The sequence below is a fragment of the Onychostruthus taczanowskii genome, unplaced genomic scaffold (genome assembly GCF_017590055.1).
Source record: "Onychostruthus taczanowskii isolate IOZ18803 unplaced genomic scaffold, ASM1759005v1 scaffold7, whole genome shotgun sequence".
In the NCBI taxonomy this organism is placed as follows: domain Eukaryota; kingdom Metazoa; phylum Chordata; class Aves; order Passeriformes; family Passeridae; genus Onychostruthus; species Onychostruthus taczanowskii.
The window spans coordinates 18,290,002-18,315,255 of record NW_024504786.1 but is presented as its reverse complement, the minus strand read 5'-3'; the positions used below and the strand labels follow the sequence as shown (position 1 = coordinate 18,315,255).

General features: G+C 35.3%; 1 protein-coding gene across 4 annotated transcripts in view; it reads left to right on the top strand.

Annotated features, from left to right (window-relative positions):
• The window catches only part of COL11A1 (collagen type XI alpha 1 chain), a 129,668-nt gene that overhangs the window by 9,100 nt on the left and 95,314 nt on the right, over window positions 1-25,254 (top strand). For all 4 annotated transcript variants that reach the window (XM_041421411.1, XM_041421409.1, XM_041421412.1 and 1 more), the window contains exons 2-5: window positions 5,695-5,862; window positions 9,801-10,014; window positions 12,428-12,590; window positions 24,907-25,035. In XM_041421411.1, the coding sequence (XP_041277345.1) occupies window positions 5,695-5,862; window positions 9,801-10,014; window positions 12,428-12,590; window positions 24,907-25,035 (674 nt within the window). The remainder of the gene's footprint in view (window positions 1-5,694; window positions 5,863-9,800; window positions 10,015-12,427; window positions 12,591-24,906; window positions 25,036-25,254) is intronic.

Here is a 25,254-nt window from a genome sequence, read left to right as displayed (position 1 = left end):
TCTTCAATAACTGAACTCTCTGGTCCTTAGGCACCAGCACCTTCATCTGCAATTCAAAAGTGCTTTGCTGTGTAGTTTATAGCAAGAGAGTGGATGTCAAGCTTGGTGCACCTTATCTGCAAAAGTTCAGGGCTCCAATGACTTGGAGCTTTTAAGTGTTTTGCAGCATGTTCCATGTTAAATAGAAGAAAACTTAAGGTGTTGGACCTTTAGATAAGTCCATCCTGACTTCCATGGTCATCTTTTAAGCAATAATAAAACTCATTCAAAAGTTCTCTATTCAGTGAGTAATGGATTTTCAATCTGTATGTGTTCAAAGTCTACTGAGGACCACTGCATACAACTGGGGTAGGATCACTCTAAATGTTTGACCTCTTCGGATCTGAGTAAGACATGAAATACCGTGTGAGACCCACACTAGTGTGGAATTGCAGCCACTCATGGAGTTGGCACATAAATGGCTTCTTAATACAGCTGTACCTAGGTTAGAAGCCTGGATGATAGCGATCTAGCCTAGGTGGGTCAAAAAAATTTTCCGAAAAAGAACAAGTATGCAGTAATTTTTTTCTTCTGAAAAAAAATTTCCAGTAATAAAGTGTTCATGGCATTTTATTTGAATTAAAATAATATGATACAGAATTTGTCAATTTACCTGTGACTTCAGCAGGCCTAAATTACTAGTAAGATACTGTGATTGGAAGATATGTATGGTAAGAAACAGAAAATCAGGTTTTTCATGTGCTTAAGTGTCAATTTATTGACACATACACATTAGCCACTTAGGGTGACACAGGACAGAACATTCTACTTAGGTAAAACAGTACAGCTCTATTTTCAGTGTGTGTTAATGGCCTAACATTTACAAATCTCACTCTGACAGTAATACCACTCACTAAATTGATCTGATGAGTAAAACTTTGTAAAAGGCATTTTGTAGATCAAAACATTTTCAATATTGAAAAGTCTCTGAAATAAAGATAACCTTTAAAAGTTATTGTAGCTAGAACAATAATATGTATATATTTTACTAATTTATTCAAAATAATAGCAGCTCGTATATTTCCAAATATGATATTGCTGCCATTAGATGAACTGTTGATTCATCTTTTTTGGGTTCTGTGCATTTTGCCTTTGCAGGGTCAGACAGGCTTTGTCACAATGCAGAAATTTCATGGTGCCCACTGAAGCAGAAACAAGAAATTTTATTGCCTTTTACTAAAGTACTACATTCACCATGATCTCAGTACAGACAGGATACACATTTTATAAACTAAACAGATATGATTAAGTACTACTCATTTAATTCCTGTCTACAGTTCAATAAATCCAAACGTAATGAATTAGACATGACCATTCCAATAGACATTTTCTTGCATATGTTACAAGTTGTCACTTTCTTGTAATGTCTATTCTTTTACCTAAGATTGTGTGATCATCCACAAGAAGTGTTTCCACAGGGAGATGTGGAATTGCTAAGCATTTTTACTGGGGTCTCCTTAAGAGGAGAAGGCTTGATGTCATGCAGTGAATGAGTACAGGCTGTGTGTCCAAAAGACATTAGTTTCTGCCCTCTTTTACAGTTTCTCAGCCCCTCCTTTCTCTGCTATCATATTGTTATGGTACCTGGGAACCTCCTCCATGGACAGTTTCCACTAAGAAAAAGGCAGAGCCATGTTGTGTGATAGATTCCAGCTTAAATGTCAGGAAGTCTACATGAAGGAAGCAAGTCCTCTGAACTTGAATAATGATGTTTATTTTTGTGACATTAGGGCATGTCAGAAATGAATCTGCTGTTTTCACCAGATTCTGCTTAACTCCAGATGATACCACACTGAGCAATGGTAATAATTGTTAGGTGTAATGCAAAATAAAGGCAGCAGAATTTGATCCATATGTGTTGTATCAGTATTACTGAAAATGATATATCACAGATTCTGTTTTGGTTTAGGTATTGTGGAGTGAATGAAAGCTATGATATTTTCAACTGTGATTATGTGATAGTAATCTAGATTTCTACAGACTTTCCAAATCTCTAATGGCATTCTATTTTTACAATATAGGGTTCTGAATTAATAGAATGGAAAGCATAGTCATAGCCTTTGAAACAAATATAGCATTGTCTGTAGATGAAATTTAGGCTTGGAAATGCTAACTAAGACTGGAAGTAAATTTTTACATGTATTTTCTTTCTCTCCAAATAAACAAAAAACATATGAAGCTCCTCTCATGTATTTGATGTTCGATACTCTCTCCTGATCTGGCAATGTAGAAGTGTGATCTAACATCCAGTTTACCAGTACTTAGCTTCAGTGAATCCTTTTAATTTCCCGCAGAGATATTCTGATTTTTTTTTCATAAGTTTCCTGATGTAAGAAAGCTAAAGGGAAAGGAAAGGAAGAATAAATATGGCTTTGGAGTTACATTTAGTATGAAATGCTCTGGATCAAATGTTCTGATCTATATCACTGTAAATATGGAAAGCTCACTGAGTAAATGGATCTACTTCAGTCATACCACAATAATGAAGATCAGAATTTGACTCTACAGTTTTAAAGTTACAAGTCATTTTGGGTCTTGAGATGTGACACCACTAATTTTTCTTTGTGTGTTTTACCTTCTTTATATTTGAAAATATAGGAACTTATGATGGAGTTAAATGATTAATTGTTTGGTATCTTGAAAGATACTGGAATGCTCAGGTTCCCATCTCACACAATTCTGATTTTTAAAAAGGGATTTTTGAAGAGTTCACCTTTGCCATTCCAGAAGTCCTGGTATTTTTAAGCATTTCTGCTTTGGCCACTGCTGTACAGTCTTTCAGTGGCAGTGAGAGCTGTCTCTCTGAACTCTCCTGAACCAAGGACACCACTGAGCTTTGCACTATAGTTATTAGTGAAAAGAGTAATCCTTTGCAAAAGTAGCAGAGTGGAAATTTGCATTTTGATTGCAGACTGTAGGCTTCTCCTGATGAACACCCTTTTTTTCACAGGGTGGTCTTGTGGCGTCATCTGAGGTATTTACACCTTGCAAGAGGTAGCCTTCAAGCAGCAGTGCAATATGGCCATAATCATCTACATTAGGGACCTGCTTTCTGGCTCTGGATCTTGTATTTTGTCAAATTTGCCCTGGAAAACAGAGCTGAGTTTTCAAAGCTGATGTCCAAGTTTCGTAAGGAGAATTAACTCCATCCCAAAAACTGGTAAACAGAGCTGTTTGCATGATTCTTATTTATTTCCTTGACATCTGAAATATTGACACCAAATTGGAAGGATACAGAAGCACTACATTGTATGTAATTAATCTGCATTTTTCTTTACTTTTTGAGAAGACTACTGGGGAAAGGTAAAATCATATAGGCAAGCTGTTTTATCCACCATACAGAAGGTCTCATGAAAGATTCTTGACCTGTCAGTATATGGCTTATATTAATGTTGCCCCATATAAATACAAGCGGAGATCTTAGTTTGTGGACCACACAATATTTCTAGTAATTATTTTAAACTGACTAGTCCTGCTATTTTATGTTTCGTGAATCACAGTTTGTAGAAATAAATAAATAGTCAACTGTGGACTATTACCAGAATGTTTGTTCTTATTATCTGGAATTTGTGGTTTGAAGATTGTCCTATTATTATTCTGTTTCTTGTCTGGAAGTTTTTTAGCAGCAGAACTAGCAGGGAATAATGAATAATCTTTTTTTATGTGTGAATAGTCTCCCAGGCAGCCAGGCAAAGAAAAACCATTATTCTAAAAAATAATGAAGAGTCTGGTAGAAATTACAGAAAAGAGCAAAGGATAAAAGAATGTAGCAGTGGTTGACTTACACAGTGAATTGAAATTTGTACTACTACTTCTGGTGACTGGTTCTCCATTTCTGGTTCAAATGAATATAGGTACATCAAAGATAGCCGTTGGTTACTAGAAAAAATGTGTGGCAGTTCCTTCAGAATGTTCCTTCAGTATGTGTAGCAATTCCTTCAGAACGCTGTGGAACACCTGTAGAAAATACATTATATCCATTAAAATTATTTTTTCAGTGCTCAACAGTGAAGATAAACAAATACCACAGTGTTTTCACACTATTGAATCTTTTCTTTTGAAATTGTTTAAACACAATTTCTTGAATTTTCCATGTATGTGGATTTTAGGTAAATTCAGTTGTGTACTATAACATTCATTCCCAGTGTGTTAGCTTGCAACAAACATTGGATATTTGGTTTATGTTTAATAACACAACAATGATCCAGTGAGGAAAGAAAATGAAAAATTGCAAGATGTGAAGAAAAATTTTTAAAGTTCATAAGCATTTTTTTGAAAATATATTTTAAGAAAGAAGAAGTTATGTGCATTCTAGTCTGGCTGAGAAAACAAAGATTGGTTTACCACAGAGTTGAGTTTTTCATATTTGGCACTCTCAGGAGATGAATAGGATGAGCTAGTTAAACTGTGTTCACATCTGTGGAAATACTTGTTTAAATACTTGAATATTCACAGGGATTGAATTTTGAACTTTAAGTTGATATTTCTTGACATGTAAAATGAATAACAGACAATAAATCAGCTACAGTTAATGCCACTGTGTAGTTCAAAGATGTGAAGTCAGATTTACCAAGCTCATTTCTCAGCTGTGACACTGAATGTCATTTAAAACTTTGTCTTCCCAAATTAAGTGGTTATGAGTTTGCCAAAATAAAAAATGCAGAATAGTCCAAGTGACAAAAAAAGTCTACTGAAATTCTGTTTCCACTCAAAAAAAAAAAAAAAAAGCATTAAAAAAGCCGTGATTTGTAGGGAGTATGAGAATAAGCACCTTAATTTTTCCTAGGAGAAAAGACATGCAGTATGCTAACTGTTTTCTCTCACTGCCTGTCTTGAAGTGCTTGTCCATTCAGTACTTTGTCCTTTTGCCATGGAGAACTTTTATATATTAAGGCTTTTTGTTGACTTTACATATGTATGCAGGCTTTTTTGTTTGTTTTAATTTGCATCAATAACAGTGCAATAACAGCTCTGGATTTCAATTTTAGATTGTTAGACACTGAGCACAGATGCAATCTTATTGTGCTTGGTCTCTAAAGTATAAATTTGCATTTTAACTTGGAAATAATGAAAGACTGCAATTCTGCTCATTTAGTCCTTGCAGGGACAGCAGGTATATTTTTCTTTCTCCAGCTTGCATGTGAAATTAGTTTGGTTGCTTCCTTATTCCTTTGTGTCTGAGAAAGCAGTTATGTGTAATCAGAATATATTTTAATGTTAGCAACAGATTATTTTGTGGTAGCAGATTATTAGCAGCTGAATGCTTCTGAAGGTTTTGTGCAAGCTTTGAAGATCAGTTTCATTTCTCAGAAGTCACTCACTAAAGCATGTATTGGAAGTATCAACCAGCAAGATCCTCAGCATTTTCAATTGGTGATTTTCAGTGTGTAGTCAAGTAGTTTGAAAATATGATCATAAAAAGCACATTGGATGGGATGAACTCTTACATATTTAAAAATGAATAATCCTATAAAAATAATATTATAGTGTCAGAGTAATGTGAAATAAGTCAAAATAGGATGCAGCTGCTGCTCTGATTAGACATATACTTTTGCAAAGAAATTAAAAGCTTTTTTGGAGGCTGGGTGCCATAGAGATGCAAGATAAATAATTATTCTTGTTGTTTTTCTTTTTTTTTTTTTTTAACTTTGTCAGCTGAGCCCGTCGATGTGCTAAAAGCATTAGAATTTCACAATTCTCCAGAAGGAGTAACAAGAACAGCAGGATTTTGCACAAACAGAAGGAATTCAAAAGGATCGGATGTTGCTTACAGGGTCTCAAAAACTGCACAGCTGAGTGCCCCAACAAAGCAGCTGTACCCAGGTAAGATTGGCAGAAAGTTGTTGACTTTGTACATTACCTTGCTGCATGTTTTTATGTTCTCTAAAGCATAGCATGTAGTGCAACATCAGTAGCACAAAACACTTCTCCTGTATATGAATGGCTGAATGAGCTCTATCCACCAAAAGATTCAGGTTTTATTGGCTTCAGTTATAAAGTTCTCCATCCAATTCTATCGCTGCTGGAATTGACTGCTAAGTCATATTACCTGTTCTTTCATGATGCTATCTGATGGAAACCTTATTTGGTGGCTTTGGCAAGTCTCTGCCTGTTTCAGTAGTGCATTTAAGAGCCGTTGTGCTTCCTGGAGTAATGCTGCAGTGGGAGAAATGAGTTCTGGTTGGCCATTGCAAAATCATTCCCAGAAGTAACATCTGGTAAGAATTACCTAAGAATATCTGGGTATTTGCGGGACTAAACAAGCCTAGTTGTGGATAGCTGTGATTCCATCTTCTCTCAGGTTTCTCGAAAATTAAGTAGTCAAATTTTGTGAAAGATTCTTTGGATGTTACAGAGAGACTTTTATTCCATTATTTCACTATCACTTGTCACTTGACTCAAACTGCTGAGGAAAATGATAGTAAGAATACTAAAACCCCAAATCTTTGAAGATTTAAATTTTCTGTTTTGACACATGATATAGAGTTAGAACAAGTCATACAGAATACATACAGATTAGAAGTGGCAAAGAAAAATACTTTATCTTTTCTGTTATTTAGAGTAGCAATTTTATAGATATCACTCAGATCCAGAAAAGGGTCAAGCATAATTTATTTTGTAGTAATGATGTGTTCCCAGAGCAACATGATATATACAGTTCAAGAGTAACTTACATGTTCCCTTAACTCATCACTTATTGTTGATGGAAGAAGATCAAAGCAAAATTCACTAAAAATATAATATTTAGATTATTTTTCATACACTTCCTCAGGTTTTAATATATCCTCTCAACTAAGTTGAATGGAAAATATCCTGCTATCCTTTGCAAAAAGTAAAAAAAAAAAATTAAAGAAAATTTCGGAGGTGATTATGGTAATTTATTCCCTTTCAGTCCTGTGGTACAGGCACCCTCTCTCCTCACCAGAAGAAATTTTCATTTTTCAGATTATTCTTAAAGAAATTTGAGTGATTGTGTCTCTTTTTCTTAGTGCTCTGTAGCAGTGGAAAGACTATAGAAGATATCCAAGATAAGATCAAGCTGTGAGATATCAGTTCTGCTAAACCATACACATTTTAATGTGTCCTATCCTTGCTTTCATCTAACTCCTGTAACTCATCAGGAGCCACTATATCCAGTAAATCCTCCATCTTTTAAAAAATTAATTTAATTTTATTTACCAACTTCCCAGAATATAACGGACCCCGATTTCACTGACTAGAAGGCAATATATGATTTAATATGAAAACTGTTTAGATATTTGTGATAGTGTTGTTGTACATGCTCTTAGTTATCTTTTACAAAAGCATGAAGGAATGATAACCCAGATATATAAAAATATTTTTCTAGATATTTTCCCTCCGCAAGAAATTTAAAAGTATTTAAGAAGGCTTTGTAGACTATTCCAGATATATGTCCAAGAACTATATATGCATATAGTTTTATATGTTAGATGCAATATATATAGTTTTCATGTAAAAATGTAATTTCTTTTTTGACTTTTTCAATCAAAGCTGTGTTTGGAGGAAATTTTCTTCTGATTACCCAAAGTAGATTCAAGACAAAACATTTGGGAATATTATGCCATAACAGCGATTACAGAAACTACTGAGCTGAGACACATGACTTGGTTTCAGTCACCTTTCCTAAACAGTTCACTTTTTCCCCCCAGGATGTTACATGTTTGAAGAGCACATATTCAGACAAGCTGAATTATTATCATCTGCCTTAAGCACTTCCAACACATCTTTCACATTAACAGTGCAGATAGGGCAGGTACTCAGTGCTTCTCTAACACTTGGCCTGTGTTGACAGTCATCTTTCTTTTCTATTTTTTTCTCATCCATTTGCTATGACATTAGAAGGTATAACATACAGTTTACTGTAATGTGCTTTACCCTGTCATGAAAAACTTTTACCAGTGACTTGCCAGAGTAAATGAAATGTTTCCTATCTGTTGAGCTTTGATCCCTTCAAAATAAGATGTCAAAACCACGTATAAACATAGTCTATGTTACTACAATGTTTCAACAAGCTTCCATTAAAAAGTTACAAAGGAGTAGAAAGCACATAAAGTATCATTGCGGCATTAAAAATAAAAATGTAAGACCAGGGAGTTCTGGTTTACAAGGGTAGTATGTCATTTAAAGAGCAAGAGAAATTCTACACATTTTGTTTACACATTGTAATTCAAGAAGTAAAAATTTGTCTTCAAGGAAGAATCTAGAATGTTTGGAGTTTTCCTATAATATCTGTCATGGAAACAATCTTCCCTTTTCTCCATTGGAAGAATAAATTCCAAAATCAGAGATTGATGAATACTTACATGCTTTAATTCATTCCAAAACTACAAGATATTATTATTAAAGCTTGTTCTAATATTGTATTAAAATGTCTAAGAACATTTTATCCACTCTCCTGCACACAGAGCTGCAGTTACATTCATTGCCAATGTTATAATTAGATTCTCATCCTTTTCTTGTATGCCAAATTACAGCTGAAGCCACATGGTTCCAGAGCTTATTCTGAGTTTGAGAATCTCAGTCTTACATTTTGTTTGTTGTTAAGCCTAATACAGTTTTGCATCGAGTGAAATGCGGATTTACCACAAGATTCAACAGGAGCAGCACTTCAGTGCTTCCTTTATAAACTATATCTACTTTTAATTGTGTTTATTTTTAGTTGTAAATGTGGAAACAGTGTTTGATACATCATCTCTACTTCAAAAAGAAAGCCTCAGGGAATAAGTGAAAGTAATAATCTTTGATTTTGCTTAAATCTTCCATTAAAGAAAGTTAGTATGTATTTTTTTAATGTATGCACAATATAATTCCAGAAAGACTCAAATATATATTGTGAGAGAGAAACTAAAATAAACTGTTATCAAGGGCTGCTCAAGTACCTGAGAGTCTTCTTTGTTATGGTACAGATGCTTGTTGTGTTGGGTGAAATTGTAGTGCACACTTTCAAATTAGAAGGTTACTAAACAGAAGATGAATTTAAAAAGCAGTGAATGGGAAACTTCCATGGTTCTTTCATACTTTGTGTTATTACAGGAATTCACAGTAGATTTAGAGCACCTCTCCTACAAAGACAGGCTGAGAGAGATGGGCTTGTTCAGCCTGGAGGAGAGAAGGCTCTGAGTACCCCATTTTGGGTGGGTGGTGGAGTCCTTCAGTAACCTTTAAATAATTTTAAGTCTTTCAGTACTTAAAGGGGCTTATAGAAAACAGGGGTAGGGACTATTTACATGGGCAGGTAGTGATAGGACAAGGGGAAACAGCTTTAAAGTATAAGAGGAGAGAGTAGTATTGGATGTTACAAAGAAATTCTTTACTCAGAGAGTGGTCAGGCACTGGAACAGTTTGCCCACAGAAGTTGTGGATGCCCCAGCCCTGAAAGTTTTCAAGGCCAGCTTGGATGGGGCTCTGGCCAACTTGGTCTAGTGTGTGGCATCCCCTGTATGGCAGGAGGAGGCACACGATGCGTTTAAGGTCCCTTTCAACCCAAACCATTCTATGACTGTATGATAAAAGTTATGTTTTTAAGAACCATTAAGGTTTACTTGACAGGAATTAAAGTGAAATCAGAAAGAAAAAAAAAGAAGACACAGAAAATGTTCCTAATAAATTTTTTTACGTACTCATTTTTGAGAATTAGAAAACTCTGGTTTGTATGCTGGATCCTATGTGCTTATAATAAAAATGGAAAAATGGTTTCATCTTTTCTGAATTTATAGCTGTATATATCACTTTGTTTACAGGTGGAAGTTTTCCAGAAGATTTTTCAATATTAATGACAGTAAAGCCTAAAAAGGGTATTCAGTCTTTCCTTTTGTCTATCTACAATGAACAAGGAATTCAGCAAGTAGGTGTTGAAGTTGGTAGGTCCCCTGTCTTCCTGTTTGAAGATCAAAATGGAAAACCTCCCCCAGAAGACTATCCTCTTTTCAGAACAGTCAACATCGCTGATGGCAAGTAAGTGCAAAATTTTAAAATGAAGAACATATTGCTGACCATTGTATATGTGGTTATCTATTTACACACAGTTTTCTTCTAATATTTAAATATGTCAGTACCTAGTTTCTAGCTAGTTGGACTGGTTAGTACAAAATTAGAGAAGCTTTGCAGCAGAATACAGTTCCAGTTCCAAATGGTGCATACAGCTATAAATGGAACAAACAGCCTTATCTGCCATTTTTATAAATCAAGGGTGAGGAAAGAGTCATAGAAGTTAATCCAACCCAAGCTAAACCTATGAATATTCTTCCTGTGCGATATACAAAGAAGCTGTTTTCAAAAAGTCTCAAGGAATGGTCTCACTAAAAGAAATGTCTGGTCCACTTAAAAGTTGTAGGCAGCGTGAAGACAAGTTGACAAGACAGAATAGAATTTCTTCTATCCAGAGCCAAACCAGCAGATAAATAAAAGTTTGAGATACCAATGTATAAGGAAATCCTATGTATAAGGAAATCAGGAAAGAATAAGGATTTGTATTGCACCCTCAGTAAAGGAATTAATCTCAAATACCTGTTGCATTAGTAATGCAGTTTTTAGTTTTTTGTAGCTTTGTAGACAAGCAATCATTTTCTGGGAATGTCATTCCAGTGCTTGTAAAAAGACATTCATTCTTTCAAAGGCTTTTTATTTGCTGTGCTGCAGTCCAAGAGGAGCAACCACAATCTTCAGAGATACACAGAAATTAATTTTACTAAAGCAAAAGAAAACAATTTAGTGAGGAAAGGCAAAAATTTAACTATAATGAAATATGTTTATAAAGCAAAAAAAGAAGACAAAAACCAATTAATTGTCTGCTTGGTGTAGTATTACCAGACAATGAAATTATATGATGAAACCTAGATTGATTCATTTCCCTAGCAGAAGGAGTGATAAAAAAAAAAAATAGCAGCATTTTTTTAAATGGACTTTTGCTAAAGAACAAAGCTTTGACATAGACTTTAATCCAAAATGTTGATAAAACTAGCTAAAATGAAGAAATAAAAACGAACTTGGTTTGGTACAATTTGCTGCACTGAGACTATACAACTTCTAAATCAACTGGAGTCAATCCTAGGCACAGTGAGCTAAGTGAGCTATGATTTTATGCTTTCAGCTTCTACACACTTTCAAAAGATAAGCCAACAATTTTCTTCTGACTCAGCTATTTTATGAAGGATCTAGGACAACAATCTTCATCTCAAACTGAGATATATTTAAAAAGTGTGAACAGTGTAATGTGCCTGAGGATGCATGGCCAGTTTGCTTTTATAATGGTAGTGTTTAACAGCATTCCAGAGAAAACATGGAATTATAGTTCTGGCTCAGTGATACTGTTTAGCAGTCAGATTCCATTAGCTTCAAGGTGTTCCTTTTGATACACAGACACTCTTTGTAACAATGATCTAAGCTTTCTCTCTGATTTTAGGCAACCCTAATGCCACAAATGCCAACTAAAATAATTTGATTCCAGCCTTCCTCTTACCCATCATTAGTATGACATATTTTACATTTTTTGCCCTGGTCTATCAAACATTCTTTAGCCTTTTGCTCCATGGTGGATTGCTCCACAGAGTGGTCTGCTTTTGTTCTTAAACATTTGTCATAGCACAGGCTCACAAAATTAATGTAGTCTATCATGATTATTCATAAAGCCTCATAAAGAACATAGTAGATTTGGGCAAAACATACAAGACTTTATTCTTAAATGTCTCTAAAGTCAAGTTACTTGTCAGTTCTCTGAATCACCTCATTCACTTTTTGGTGAATATTATGTAGGCAAGGCTATTGTAATAGGAATAGTGCCAAGTATTTGTAAATATATTTGTCTGGAAAAGTATCTATGTTGGAACTGTTTGTATTTATTTCTCTGTAGCTATGGAATACCTTCAAATATGTAAAAGAACATGGCAAAATTTTGATGGTTGATTACGCAGAAAAATAGAGAATTGTAAATAATAAATAACAACCTGCTGGGTTAATTATATTTGCACAAGTAATTTGGAAAATCAAACACATTCTTAAAAAAGAATCTGCTGTCAGCTTGTTCCGTCTATTAAAATGTAAACTGTGCACTGACATCTAATTTGATTTTGGTAATGTTCCCTGGTTAAAGCTGCAGAGGACATCAGCTTGAGCTTCACCTTACAGAGGGTGTTTACAACGAGCTGTGGCTCAGACCCCTTTGTGCTGAGGGACAGAATTTAAACAGCAGCTAGTTTAAACACTTTGTACACTTGTGTATGTATAGAAGAAAGAAATAAAAGGAGACATTTTAAATTTTATCTATGAATTAATTGGTGCATCATCTCCTATAAACTGATTTGATAAGAACACAATGACCTAGTTTTAAAACCATAAATTACAGTCAACTCATGTTGGATTTTTTTAATAGGTGGCATCGAGTAGCTATCAGTGTGGAGAAAAAGAGTGTTACAATGATTGTTGACTGTAACAAAAAAACTACAAAACCACTTGACAGAAGTGATAAAACAGTTGTGGACACCAATGGCATCACTGTGTTTGGAACCAGGATTCTGGATGAAGAAGTTTTTGAGGTACAATTCAATAATGAACAAAGGGAATTGAGGTTTTTTTTGTATTAAGCAAGGTGCTTAATACAAACCAGAATAATCTTTCAGATTAGTCTTCATGCTGGTATAATGTAGAAACTTTGATTTATAGAACCTGTTAGGATAGGCTGAAATAAAAAAGAAGTAAAACAGGGAGGAGTATTGTTGGAAGATTTGGTGCATTTTTCTGTCCTCTTTGTTGTATCTGGAAGGGAGTTGCTTTTTTTGTCTTTCTGCCTGATATTGAGATACCTGAGATATTTGGGAGAATTAATCAGGGAAAGTTGTGTAGTATGATACTGAATAATTTTCTTTCTGTCTCTCTTAAACATTTGCAGATATATGTGTGTGCTAACAGTATTTGAGAGCAGGGGAGAAGGACCTGGAAAGTTTTCTGTGTAATATGAATCTGTTATAGTGTTTATCCCACCTATTACTCTTTCCAGTAAATGGAACATACTTTGGCAATAAGGACATACATGTTTCCATCATTTACTGGCCAAGAAGTACATATAGGAAGGGTAAAATGCCTTTAAGGAAGTAAGTAAATGCCAATCATGAGGCCTTTCTGGATAGAATCCTTATGTCAATAATTATTTTTACAGACTAATTATGAAACTTCTTAAATCTACACTACTGAGTTTCTTTTATAACATTGTTATACAATGGTTAAAATTGAAAAAATTTAAAAAAATAAATTAAAAGTGAAAAACAAGAAGTTACAGATTGGTAGTTATTTCATCTACAGAACATCTGTGCTCTATAAATGTCCACAGTTTTAATCCTAGCTTTAAGCAGAACATATGCTTGAGAAGCTGCATAGGTATCAAGAGGGGAAATAGGAATTTTGAGTGTAACATTGTGGTACTGTTATCTTTGTTTTCCATGGACACAATGAATTGTGAGTCTTTTGAATACAGAAATTTCTGGGGTGATTTAGTGGATCAAGCAGTATGATATGTTTGGTATTTGCAGCCTAATTCACCTGTAGTCCTGTAGCCTAATTCACCTGTAGTTTGCACATCTGAGGAACATTCCTTTCTGTTTGAAGATGAATTCCACAATTGCCTCTATCTGGGATGTGACAAGGATATTTTTGGTCTCCTCATGGGATAATTACTTTAAATTTTCATTTGTGTTTCTTTCTTAGGTGAGAAACCAGCTTCCCCAATATTTGTGTTTGACAATAAACTGTCAAAACAAAACATGTGCAACACAAAAACTGTCAAAAACATGTGCAATGTGAATATTCATAAGTAAAAAAGAATTCAGAGAAAAATAAAATTAGATAAACTTTTTTTTCAGTGTTTTCCATGTGATTTTAGATGATAACAGAAGCTAAAGCAGCAGGGTCTGGCTAGTTCTTGCAAAGTTTGTAATAATTTAAAAAGTTTTCAAGCAGGGAAATGCACAATAGATAAACACTGATGATTGGTTTGTTTAACTACTTTAGCAATCGCTAAATAAAAATGTCTGTCTGAAGTTTCAAAGATGCTGAAATAATCCTACCTATCTGTTTGGAAATATTTTTTATTATATGTGTGTAAAGGGAGATATTTATTTTATCATTTACCTTAAAAGACGGGAAAGGATGTGGTAGAATGCAATTATTTTTTGGTGCAACTTTTGAGAGAGTCAGTAAAGTTGGATGAAGACACAATTTAGCAAATTGAAATTAGCATTTAAATCAGAATTACCAGATTAATGGGTGAAAATCAAAAACAAGCCTGCATTTTTCTTGAAGTAAAACCTGTGTGAAGTCAAAATGGACACAAGGATATAGCTTTACAGAATTTGCTAGAATGAGTTAAAATTACTTTTCTCCAAGGGTGTTGTCACTTGTAGAAGGAGGGAAAAGGAAAGTAGTGGTAGCTGGTTCTCTGCCAGGTTTTTTTTCTGACTTCTTGTGCACTGGCATGGTAATTCAGTGTGTCAATTCCAGCTGAGACCCACTAAGGAGGCTTTGGACTCACAAATGAAATTGTGCAGCTGTCTGTAAGGTCAATTCAGAGACTGAATATTAAGATTCAGTACTGAGAACAGCAACATTTCTACCTTTTTTAAACTCACGGTACATTTCTGAATTTCTTCAGTGATTAGGTTCTCTTACTCAACTGAGTGCACTTCTCTTTTTTTATTCAGAGACATCACTTACACCCTTACAGAGCTGTTCTTGAAATTGGTGGGGGTTTCGATTAAGTCTCAACTCTTACTTAAATTAGAAACTTGCAATCCTTCTTTTGGGATAGGTTTCTGCTTTCTTTGTGTACTGTACAGCCACCATAGAATAATTTTTACCTATGTTGAATTATCTGAATCTGTAGTGAAAAAGGTGCATGTTGAAATTAGAATGTACCACAAAGTTTAAAAAAATACTGGGGCGTACACTTTTTTAATGGATCATAAAATCACAGATTACCCTGAGTTGGAAGGCACCTACAAGGATCATCGAGTCCAACTCCTGGCCCTGCACAGGACGCCCCAGGAATCACACCCTGTGCCTGAGGGCATTGTCCAAGGGCTTCTTGAGCTCTGTCAGGCTGGTGCTGTGACCACTGCCCTGAGGAGCCTGTTCAGTGCCCAACCACCCTCTAAGTGAAAAACCTTTTCCTGATGTCCAACCAAAACCTCCCCTGGCACAGCTCTCGGCCATTCCCTTGGCTCCTGTCACTGTCACCACAGAGCAGAGATCAGTGCCTGCCACTCCTCTTCCCCTCTCGAGGAAGTCGCAGACTGCAATGAGGTCTCACCTCTGTCTCCTCTTCTCTAGGATGAACAAGCCAAGTGACCTCTGTCCTAAGTCTGGCCAAACAAAACATAATCTAGTTCATGTTGAGTTTGTCTACTGTTTTTCTACTCTCTAAATAGCATTGTTTTTGTTTTATTAAGAATTTATCCATCCCTTAGCTACCAGTGCTACAATTTCTAGAGTTTGGTGCTGTTTCCTGAAATCTATCCCTGCTTGAAAGTGTCATGATTGCGTGTTAAATGTTCTGTTTTTCTCATTCATGGCAGTTCAGAGTGACTTTTGGTGACTTCATGGGTCTCCTTGTTAGTATTTCTGTGTTATGAACCCTCCTGTATCTTGAGACCACAACAGTCACTGAAGATACACATAACACAATGTGTCGTATTTTGTAGGCAGGAAATTCCAGAAGTTATCTAGTCATGACATTAAATTTAACTGTTTAAGACATAAAACTGTTTACTACAGACTTCTCATATGACACTTGCAGCCTTTGTTAGCTTAAATGTAGGAAGCCCCTAAAAACAATTACCTTTTGCTCAGAGTGTCAGAAGGATTAATATTGCAACCATGCATCACAAAGGTCATCTTATCTTGGGTAATAGTGATATTTTTCTCATAATAAGCCAATGCTTTGGTCATAAGAACAGCAGAGCACTCTTCAGTCTCCTCAAACTGAATGGAAATTTAAAATGTGGAAATAATAACCTGTAGATACATATAATGAACTCTTACTCTTCAGTGACCTACTAATTGAAGATTATACTGTTTCATTTTGGTCTTGTACCAATGTGTGCAGCAGAACACAACTGCACCAAGCCCCATTGCATCTCTAAGGTAACTCCCATTGAAAGCAGCTGTATACAAATGAGTCCAAAACATATATTAATACATTATTCTGACCTCCTCACTACTTGATTGTATCTTTTGAAAAAGGAACTCTTTCAGTCATATTGCTCTAACATATTTGCATGGATCATTCATTTAGAAGCTTCAGAACAAATATTGTTCCTATGAGGAATGTTTCACTTTAAAACAATGTTACATCCCAGTGGCTCAAATATACTTCTTTTTTTCTAATTGTGTTAAGTTTGTAATACAAGATTTAACTAAATTAAATTCTTGACCATTTCCATTTATTTTTGTTCTTAATATTAACCACTGTTTTCTAGGCAGTTGTCCTCTGTTCTGATTCTGCAGTAACACAGGAGTATGTTACAGCGCACTGGCAGATTTTAAGTGCTTACATTTTAATGGGTGTGACATGACCTCATGACATACCTTTCCTATGATGATCAATAATTTCTGAATAAGTAAGCATACTGGGTGTCCAGAGATCAGGTAGATCACTGAAAGAAGGAAAGGGCTGATTAGTGTCCTGAGAACATGATAAATTGCTGCCAAATTCACTGGTTTTGTATATCCAAAACAAAAAAAAATCTTTGGTAAGTTTACCTACTGGTGCTGAAGCTAAGAGGCATTTTTTTCTGGTTTAGCTGTAAAATCAAGAAAAAATTTAGCTAAAGTGTTTCCTAAATGTAGCAGGCAGTTGTGTGTTTTATGTGAGAAAATTCTAATTTGGAGTTGCCTGCTGCTCATTCCTGAATATAAGTGCTAATCTGACATTTTATGACATTGTGCTTTGCTAATATGGAAATCAATATGATGTTAAAAACATGATAGTGAATTCAGCAAGCACTAAGTATCAGGTGCATACAAATGATGAGAAGCAAATTGTAAACCGTGACTGTGTCCTAAAATAATAAAATTATGCTGTCTAGAAACTGTATTAACTGCCAAATTGTGAGACCTTCATTTACACTGCTAAGCCCTTGCTCACTGAAGTGAATCTTTTGATATCAGTGGAACTAATTTGTAAATGCTTGTTTTTGGAGGACTGTCACAACATTCCTCAAACTTTTATATGTGACTTTTGAAATTAATGTCTTCTGTTTTCAAATACATATTGCAAGAACAGCTGGTTTGTAAGTACTTGCTGCAAAGAAGAAGAGAATTCCCAAAATGCAAACACACACACACACACCAAAAAAAAAAGAATAAGGTGCTGGTACATGGCACCTAGTAAAGGAATTTTGAATTGTATTCATTGAAATAAGTTTGTAGCTTACATGTTTTATAAATAATAGGGATCTTTTTATTCTTTGCCAGCTTTAAGGATTTGTCACTCCTCATTTAGTACTGTTGGTGTGAACAATCCAAGTTTTTTATAAGTATTTTATAATAACTTAATAACTAGCAGAGTCTTTATGCAGGTATTTCCCTATAGACACCTTTTTTCCTTCAAAACTCCACACATCAGACCAATACGATAATTTTTTTTAGACATTTTGCTGTAAATGAGTACAGCAAGACAAAACCTGATATAAGACTCTCATTTAAAGCCCATAAAAGCTTTAACAGCACAGTTTAGGGATTAAATCCTTGCAGTAATACTTGTTAATAAAGGGTTTAGATTTTGATACTACGCATTAATCTGTTCTCATGAAAAAAGCAAAAAAATACTTGTGTACAGCATGGGATTCCTATTTAAAGGAGTAGGAATAGCTGAGTGAGCAACTGGAGCAGCTGGAGGTAGGCTGAGAGTGCCCTGGCCGCAGTGTGGGTTAGCCTGCAGTTGAGGACATGTCCCACACATGTCTGTGAGCAGGGGAAGCCCCAGAGTGCACGTACAGACAGGAGCAGATTGAGTAGAACTTTACTGACTGCTCAGACTTGCTGTACAGCTAAACTGGAACACAGCAGCCAGCCCAAAGTGCCCCCCAGCAGGGAGCGAGAAAGATGGGTCCTCAGTATCCTCTGCTTCTCACTGCCCTGTGGAGCTGCACCACCAGCTCGTGGACACTCAACCAAAATTAGTCCCACTCTAGTAATGGAGTAATTGCTGCTGACCCTCTGACTGTCTGTCAGACTAAAAAGAAATGTTTAACATTTCAGGGAAAAATACTTAGAATCAGTGTTTTAAATATCAACACCAAAGTGGACAACTTGACTACTGAGAAGTAAAAAGGAAACCAACACCAAAAAAAAAGTAAAGCAAAGCAAACAATTTTTTTCATTTCAGAGGCACCTAATAAAAAATCAGGGTTTCTTACAAAAGCTTTTTATTTTGCTTGGTTTTGTTTACTTTATTCTTTTTTATCTCAAAGAATGGTGATCTGGTGTTTATTAATTTTTTATAGTACTTCCAAACTTATATTCTATGTACAAAGGTAAATCCAGTTTCCCTTTCTTATTTTGGGAGGCAGGAGGGGGAGAGAAGAAGAAGGCAAAGTTCTGGTAGTTCATTGGAATTCAAGTTAATTTTCAAGGAATCTTCCCAAGAAACCAAGGAATGGTCATTTAACAAAACTGTTTGTAATTACTTTTAAAATTAACAACCTGTGATCAAAGAATGCTGCATGCTGCAAAAGATTTAACAGATAGGATTTATTATCATCTCATTGATTATTGTGTCTAATACATTTCAGTTTTAAAAAACAGATGTAAATAAGATTTCAAAAATACATGGAAATGTAAGAGATTTGTAGGTCATTTATCTAGAAAATAGGATATCCTTGGGCACACGTGCATGCCTGTGTCTATGTACACTTGGTGTTGCATAGGCATTGTAGTAAAATCTGATCTCTCAGCCAAGAATTGCAGTTGACTTTGTGAACAGCTATGTTTGGAAGGTCCAAAATTATAATTGGCATATCAACCTATTTCTTAACCAAGCTGAATTTATCCTTCTATAAGCATGGTGTTCAAAGAATGAAGAAGACATTGATTTCTGTGGAAACTTTGACCTGTGCAGTATTCTGCTTTCACAATTTATTGCTTTTACAGTGCTTCAGTCTGGCAGACTCTAAATATCTTTCTCCAGCTATATTATACAATGGGCCTGGGTTATGGAATATTATATTAAAAGCTCCTGGAATTCCTCAATCCCTCAAATCTTTGCAGGAAGATTAAATGAATTCTGCAGCAGGTTTTTTCTAAATTCTGTAGTAATATTCATGCTGTCTAGACTTTTGTTCTTTGGAGTCTATAGCTGTACTGTCACATAACTAATTAGAGAAAGTTGGCACAAATACCCATTTTGGGGTATTTGTGCTGATTGCTGCTGATCTACTGAAAAACTAACTTTGTAATTTCAGGGTTTAGCCATAACATTAAAATGAAAGATACTGATTTTGTTCTTATGAGTTGATTTAGAGCCTAGCACTGCTTTTGTTTTGCTTTTATCACCATTTATGTAAACATCTTTAAAATCTAATTATCCTGATAAGCACATAAGACGTGCTAATGTTATCCAGTGTGAATCAGGAAGAAGTATTTTGCTAATTCTAACCATCACACTCTAGTTGTAGAAAGTATTTTTGAACCTCTAATATATAAATTAGTCATTTAAGTAATTGCTGGGGATCTTTTTGTTTGTTTGTTTTTTGGTTTTTTTTTCCCTGCCGATCTTCTGAAGTAATGCTTACCTGCTGTTCCCTGGACAAAATAACTTTCACCTGGCAGGGTTATTGTTTTATTAAAATTTTTGTAAAAGAGATATCTCTAAATCTGCCCCAAAACTGTTTGAGTTTCTTGTGGAACTAGAGAACAATTAGACCATGAAAATTTCACGGACTGGAAGAAAACAGTAATTTCTGCACTGATTTCTTCGTACAGTGCTCTTACAGCCTTCTATTATAAATTCATACTTTTGCCATTTTAGCTATGTGGCTGTTGGTAGCAGAGGTGTCTTTTTTCAATGATAGGATTTTTTAGGTAATAAATACACTATAAATGAACTACTTTATGGATGTGATTCTCTAATGCACCATATTTAGAAAGCATTAGTAAGATTACCCAGTTAGAAGGAAAAGATAATATTTCAAGAAAACAGATACCTAAAACATTTTATGAGGTCAATTGAGGTAATAAGCATCTATTAGTGTTTATTGATGTAGTAGTAATTAGTCAGACCCTTTATGATTTATATAATTGAGAAAATCTGACACCATATCTAACTGGAAATTTTCTTTGTTCCTATTTCTGCTGTGGAATCTAAGGAGGACTCCAAAAGATTTGGAATGGCATGTAACAATTATTACCAGGAGGCTAACTAAAGTGATAATTACATGAAGATGTAGCCAAAATTGGAAAGAGAACTTATTAGTTTACTGCTTTCCTGCAAATTTGGTTTTCATTTTTTTTTTTGGTATTCAACACTGCATTTTTCTAGTGTTACACTGTTTTCATGTCAAAGCTATTTTTCCAGTGCAGATACCTCACCTTGTGCATTACTGCTTTGAGTTTTCAGCAAGTCCTGAGAGTGTACATACACATAAATTTTGTCATTCCACGATGTCACTGTGGAATGTCTGTGAGATTCACAGAGGAATTTTCAATGAATGAATTCAGCACACACTTCTCATTCTTAGCTGGGCTGTTCCTCGTAGTAGAAGAGTTGATGTGAGTGAATGTGTGTGCAGTTTTTCCAGCAGGTGGGAGTTCTGCTGATGTGAGCAGATTATCCTTCTAGCTCTCTAGCCTGGTTCTCCACATTTGCTCTGTCATGCAACAAAGTGAATAGTTCCTCAATCAAAACAACTCCTTTTAGTACTCTTGGAGGATTCTGCAAAGAATAACTTATTTGGTGGAGTACCTCTTAGAAGGAATCCTTCTGTACCATGTTTTCACACTGGGCATAATTGGTGGACAAGATATTTTATCTTGGCTCTGGCAGCTTTTATCATATAACCATGAGGCTGATTCAAAAGTCTCTGATTTTAGTTACGAGCATATCCTTGAAATAAAGAAGAATGAAGATGTTCATAGATTTTAACTATTTTTATTCCATATTACAATGAATTATTGAACTGTGCATTGCCTTTGTGAGTTATATATTGGCCTTGACAACAACTTAGTTCCTTTTTCTATAAAGAATTTAGAATCCAAACTAAATATTAAGGTTTAAAATTTACTTCCAAAGTACTTGTATGGTTAATGTTATATAGAATACCTTGGTGGATAGTCTCCACTACTTCTGGGCAACTGAGATGTAGTTTTCATCTTTCTTATCCCTAATTAGCAAGTTAATTTAACTATCTGACAAACCACTGTTTAAAATGCATTGTTTTAAGTGTTATCTAGGAAAAAAAATTGTTACAAGGCAGAAGGTTATGATTCTCAAAGGTGAACTAGGCTTTTAGAATGTTTTGGGACAAGTTAAGCATACAGTTCGTTAGAGGTATTAATATGAAAAAGTGTCTGTGTATGTCTGCCTGATACCTTGCCACATGTTCTCTGCATCTGCCTTCTGCTGCCATCCCACTTACCTCTGACACCAAAGCATGGTGGACAGCTGGCTCAGCAGAGACTGGGAAGGCTTTACTTCTATAGCATGCTAGATAGCAACTTCCAACTTTGGAATTGCCTGAGCAATCTTTCCCAACAGATATGATCATGAAATTTTCATAGAGAAGGAAGAACTTGTCTATAGACCATAGTATTTTGTAGTTCCTTTTTTTCTCTATGCACTTTTCAGAGAACTTTTAGGATCCTCAAGTGTATTTCTACATTTTAATCTATTTTTCTTTCTCTTTCTCCATTTTTGTCTCTCATCACTCTATCCCTTGAGACTTCCTTTGTTCCTGAAATTTTCATACAAGAAAAATGATATGACATATGCAGATGTGTTTAGATACCTCAGTATTTTTTTACAGGTCAGCTATTGGAATTCTTAATAACTCATAATTCAAAGTTCTCCGGACTTGTGCAGGTAGATCTTCACTTGCCTCACTTATGACTCCAGGTCATGAAATATGACCAGATTATTTGTAGTTTATTTGCAAGGAATTTTATAAAATTCTATTTTGGTCTCACAAAGTCAAGCAGTTAAAACCAAAGAATGTGTTTGTAAAGTCTGAAGCAATTCTGTGAAAAATTTTCAATGGGAAAGAGTATAGATTTGTCCAACAAATACCTTAGAATGGTAACTAAATCACAATAATGAAATCTGCATTAATTCCTGTGGAACTTCATGAGCTGGTATGATTGACCTGATCTGCAAGGAAAACTCTTGAACTATTCTTACAGTACAGCCAATGCTTCATGGAACAAAATACTCAGAGAAACAATTTAATTAGCAAAGACAGAAAATAAAAAATAGAAAAGGAAAATGAATAATTTACTGGAATCATTTTTATAGCACATCTTGAAGGAAAAAGAGGGAAATTAAGAATTGGGATTCCAAATGTAAAATCAAATTCAGTAAACTTCTCGTTCTCACACATTTATAGCCAGTAGCAATGTATGTATTCTGTAAAAATGTATGTATTCTGTGTAGGATTTCTGAGGGCCTCCATCTCTGTGGAGCCATGACAGGCAGACAGGCGGGGCTGGGAAATACAGTCAATGGATCAGGAACAGCTTTAACCAATTTAGGCACATTTAAGCCAAGTGGTAACAGCATACCGAGTGCTTCTTGCAAACACACAATCCAACAGAACTCAGTGCCAAAATTCCATGGCATTCAAGACCAGTACAAAGCTGCAGAGTACTGGCTGTATTCCTGGGCCTGTGTTCTCTTAGGCTCTCTGACTAAACAGTAGTTTCAGGAGCTGTTTGGGCATGGCTCCCGCTGGCTGGCACTCTGCGGACACGGAGATCTGTCCAGGCACCTCAGACAGCCAGGAATGCTCAGGGCCAAAGAGCAAGACCATGATTTGAACTCAGCAGGATGAGGACAGAGGTTCTACACATCCACCTCTAGGTTGCTCAAAAGGGTCACTTACCTCTTTTGTCTTACAGTTGCTTATTCTCTCTCATTTTTTCCTCTGCCTCACTTGGTTTTAATGTGGTTGGTGAAAGAGAAAGGGCAGAGCACTTTGGAAACACTTGCTGGAGACGGGGGATGCATAGCTCAGGCTGACAATGGCTGTACAAAACCTCTCAAAGCACTCCAGCTCTTGAGGGAGTCATGGAAGAAATCAAAGGGGGAATTTTTCTGTATGTGTAGTAGGTTTTGTAAGATGTGCAAATCAGGAAGCATTAGTGAATTAAGGAAAATAAAGGAGACAGTCCAGAGCTGCTGACAGAGAAAGAAACTGTTGCATTTGTAGTATTTCTGGAAGCTTAGAAAAAAATATTCTAAATCTAAATTAATCTGAGACACACATGTCTATAAAAGTGAAGTGAGCTTAGAGTACTCTAAAAAGCAGAATTGTAACATATAGCCATTATGTGCTATGAAACTCTTTCCTACTTTATGACTGAAAAATTAGTTAAAAAATTGTAGAACTAGTAAAATTGCAGATTATTTATTGATTTTTTTTTTCAGTTTGAGGAAATTTTGCTTATGTCTCTGTTTTTTCATTTTGTAAGGAAGGAGTGTTGCAATTATTATTTACTATTTAAAAATATGCTCCAGTTTTCTTAATTTGTTAAAGGTTACTGTTAAGATAGATGTAAAATGATTCTGGAAATACTGAGAGAATTATGAATTTTCCCACCTGTAGATTTTAATCAGTTATGATATCTTGTCTTTAAAGACCAAACAGGCACAGGTATACTAACAAAGATATTCATTTGCCCCTCTTTTGGGTAAAAAAAAAGAAAAAAAAAACCTGCTAGAAGTATATAAATCTTAAAAATCACCCCCTTGTGGGGAAATAGTGAGAGATTGAATTTAATGGGTTTTGACCAAGAACATGTGCCAATTTCCAACAAACTTATTTTTATGTGAGCATAAGAAGCTCCTGGATGAGAAAATTTATAGTGGAAATGTTGGCAGAAATTAACCTAATGCTGCCTAAATAGTACCACTATGTTAAGAAATACACTGGATACCAGACAGCTTTCTGTGGAAAATGATAAACATACAAGATCTCTGTAGGGGATCTCAGCAGAGCTATTTTTATTATCCAGAATAGTGGGTCTCTTTCTGTGATGTTGTTTTTATGCATGATATATGGAAATAGAGGCAAAACCAACATTTTTTAGCAGTTACATTTTTTCCAACACAATCTATAGTGTGTATTTATACAGTGCTCACTTAATTATATTTTATTCAAATAACTGTCTCTGGTACAGACTATTTTATTTTATTTTATTTTAGTCTCCTTTGAGACTGCATATGTGTTGCAAACTCATAATTATATTGTTGATCACTTGCATGCTGAGCTGCATGCTGGCAATAGGAAGTGCCCTGAATTAAGTCTTAGGAATTTAGACTGATTCCCAGTGTAGAAGTAAACAAACAGCATGAAAATCACAGATCAGAACTTACACCTTCTCACTCTCTCCTTTCAAAACCAGACATGATTTTAAGCCAGAATTTTGCACCTAGTCCATTTGATATTAATTTGCATTGTTTTGCCATGTGAACAATAGTTGTTTTCCATAATAGCAGCAGAAATTAAGCGGATATGTTATTTATAACCACAGCTGGAAATATCTAAGTATTATGTGCCTGGTTTTGTTTCTGAATGTGAACTCTGTACTCCTGATGAACTGTAGACTACCTTTGGTTCTGTTATTTAATCTGCACATGCTTTCCTGCAGGGTGAGATCCAGCAGCTGTTGATTATAGCTGATCCCAGAGCTGCATTTGACTACTGTGAGCATTATAGCCCAGACTGTGACTCCCCAGTGCCCAATGCTGCTCAGGCTCAAGATCCTCGAGTTGATGAGGTGAGTAATCAGTGTATTACTGGATTTATTGCACATTAGTGGTTGTGCTGAAGAAAAGTTACCCAAGGAACACTTCCAGCTAAATGGCATGCATTGTTGTAGAGGTGAAGAAATCAGGTTGCAGGAGTGCATTTATTTTTGCTGTCCATTCATTTATGTCAAGCTTTTGAAGGAACCTATCACCCTGGATATATTTGAACAATCAGCATTCTCAGTAAA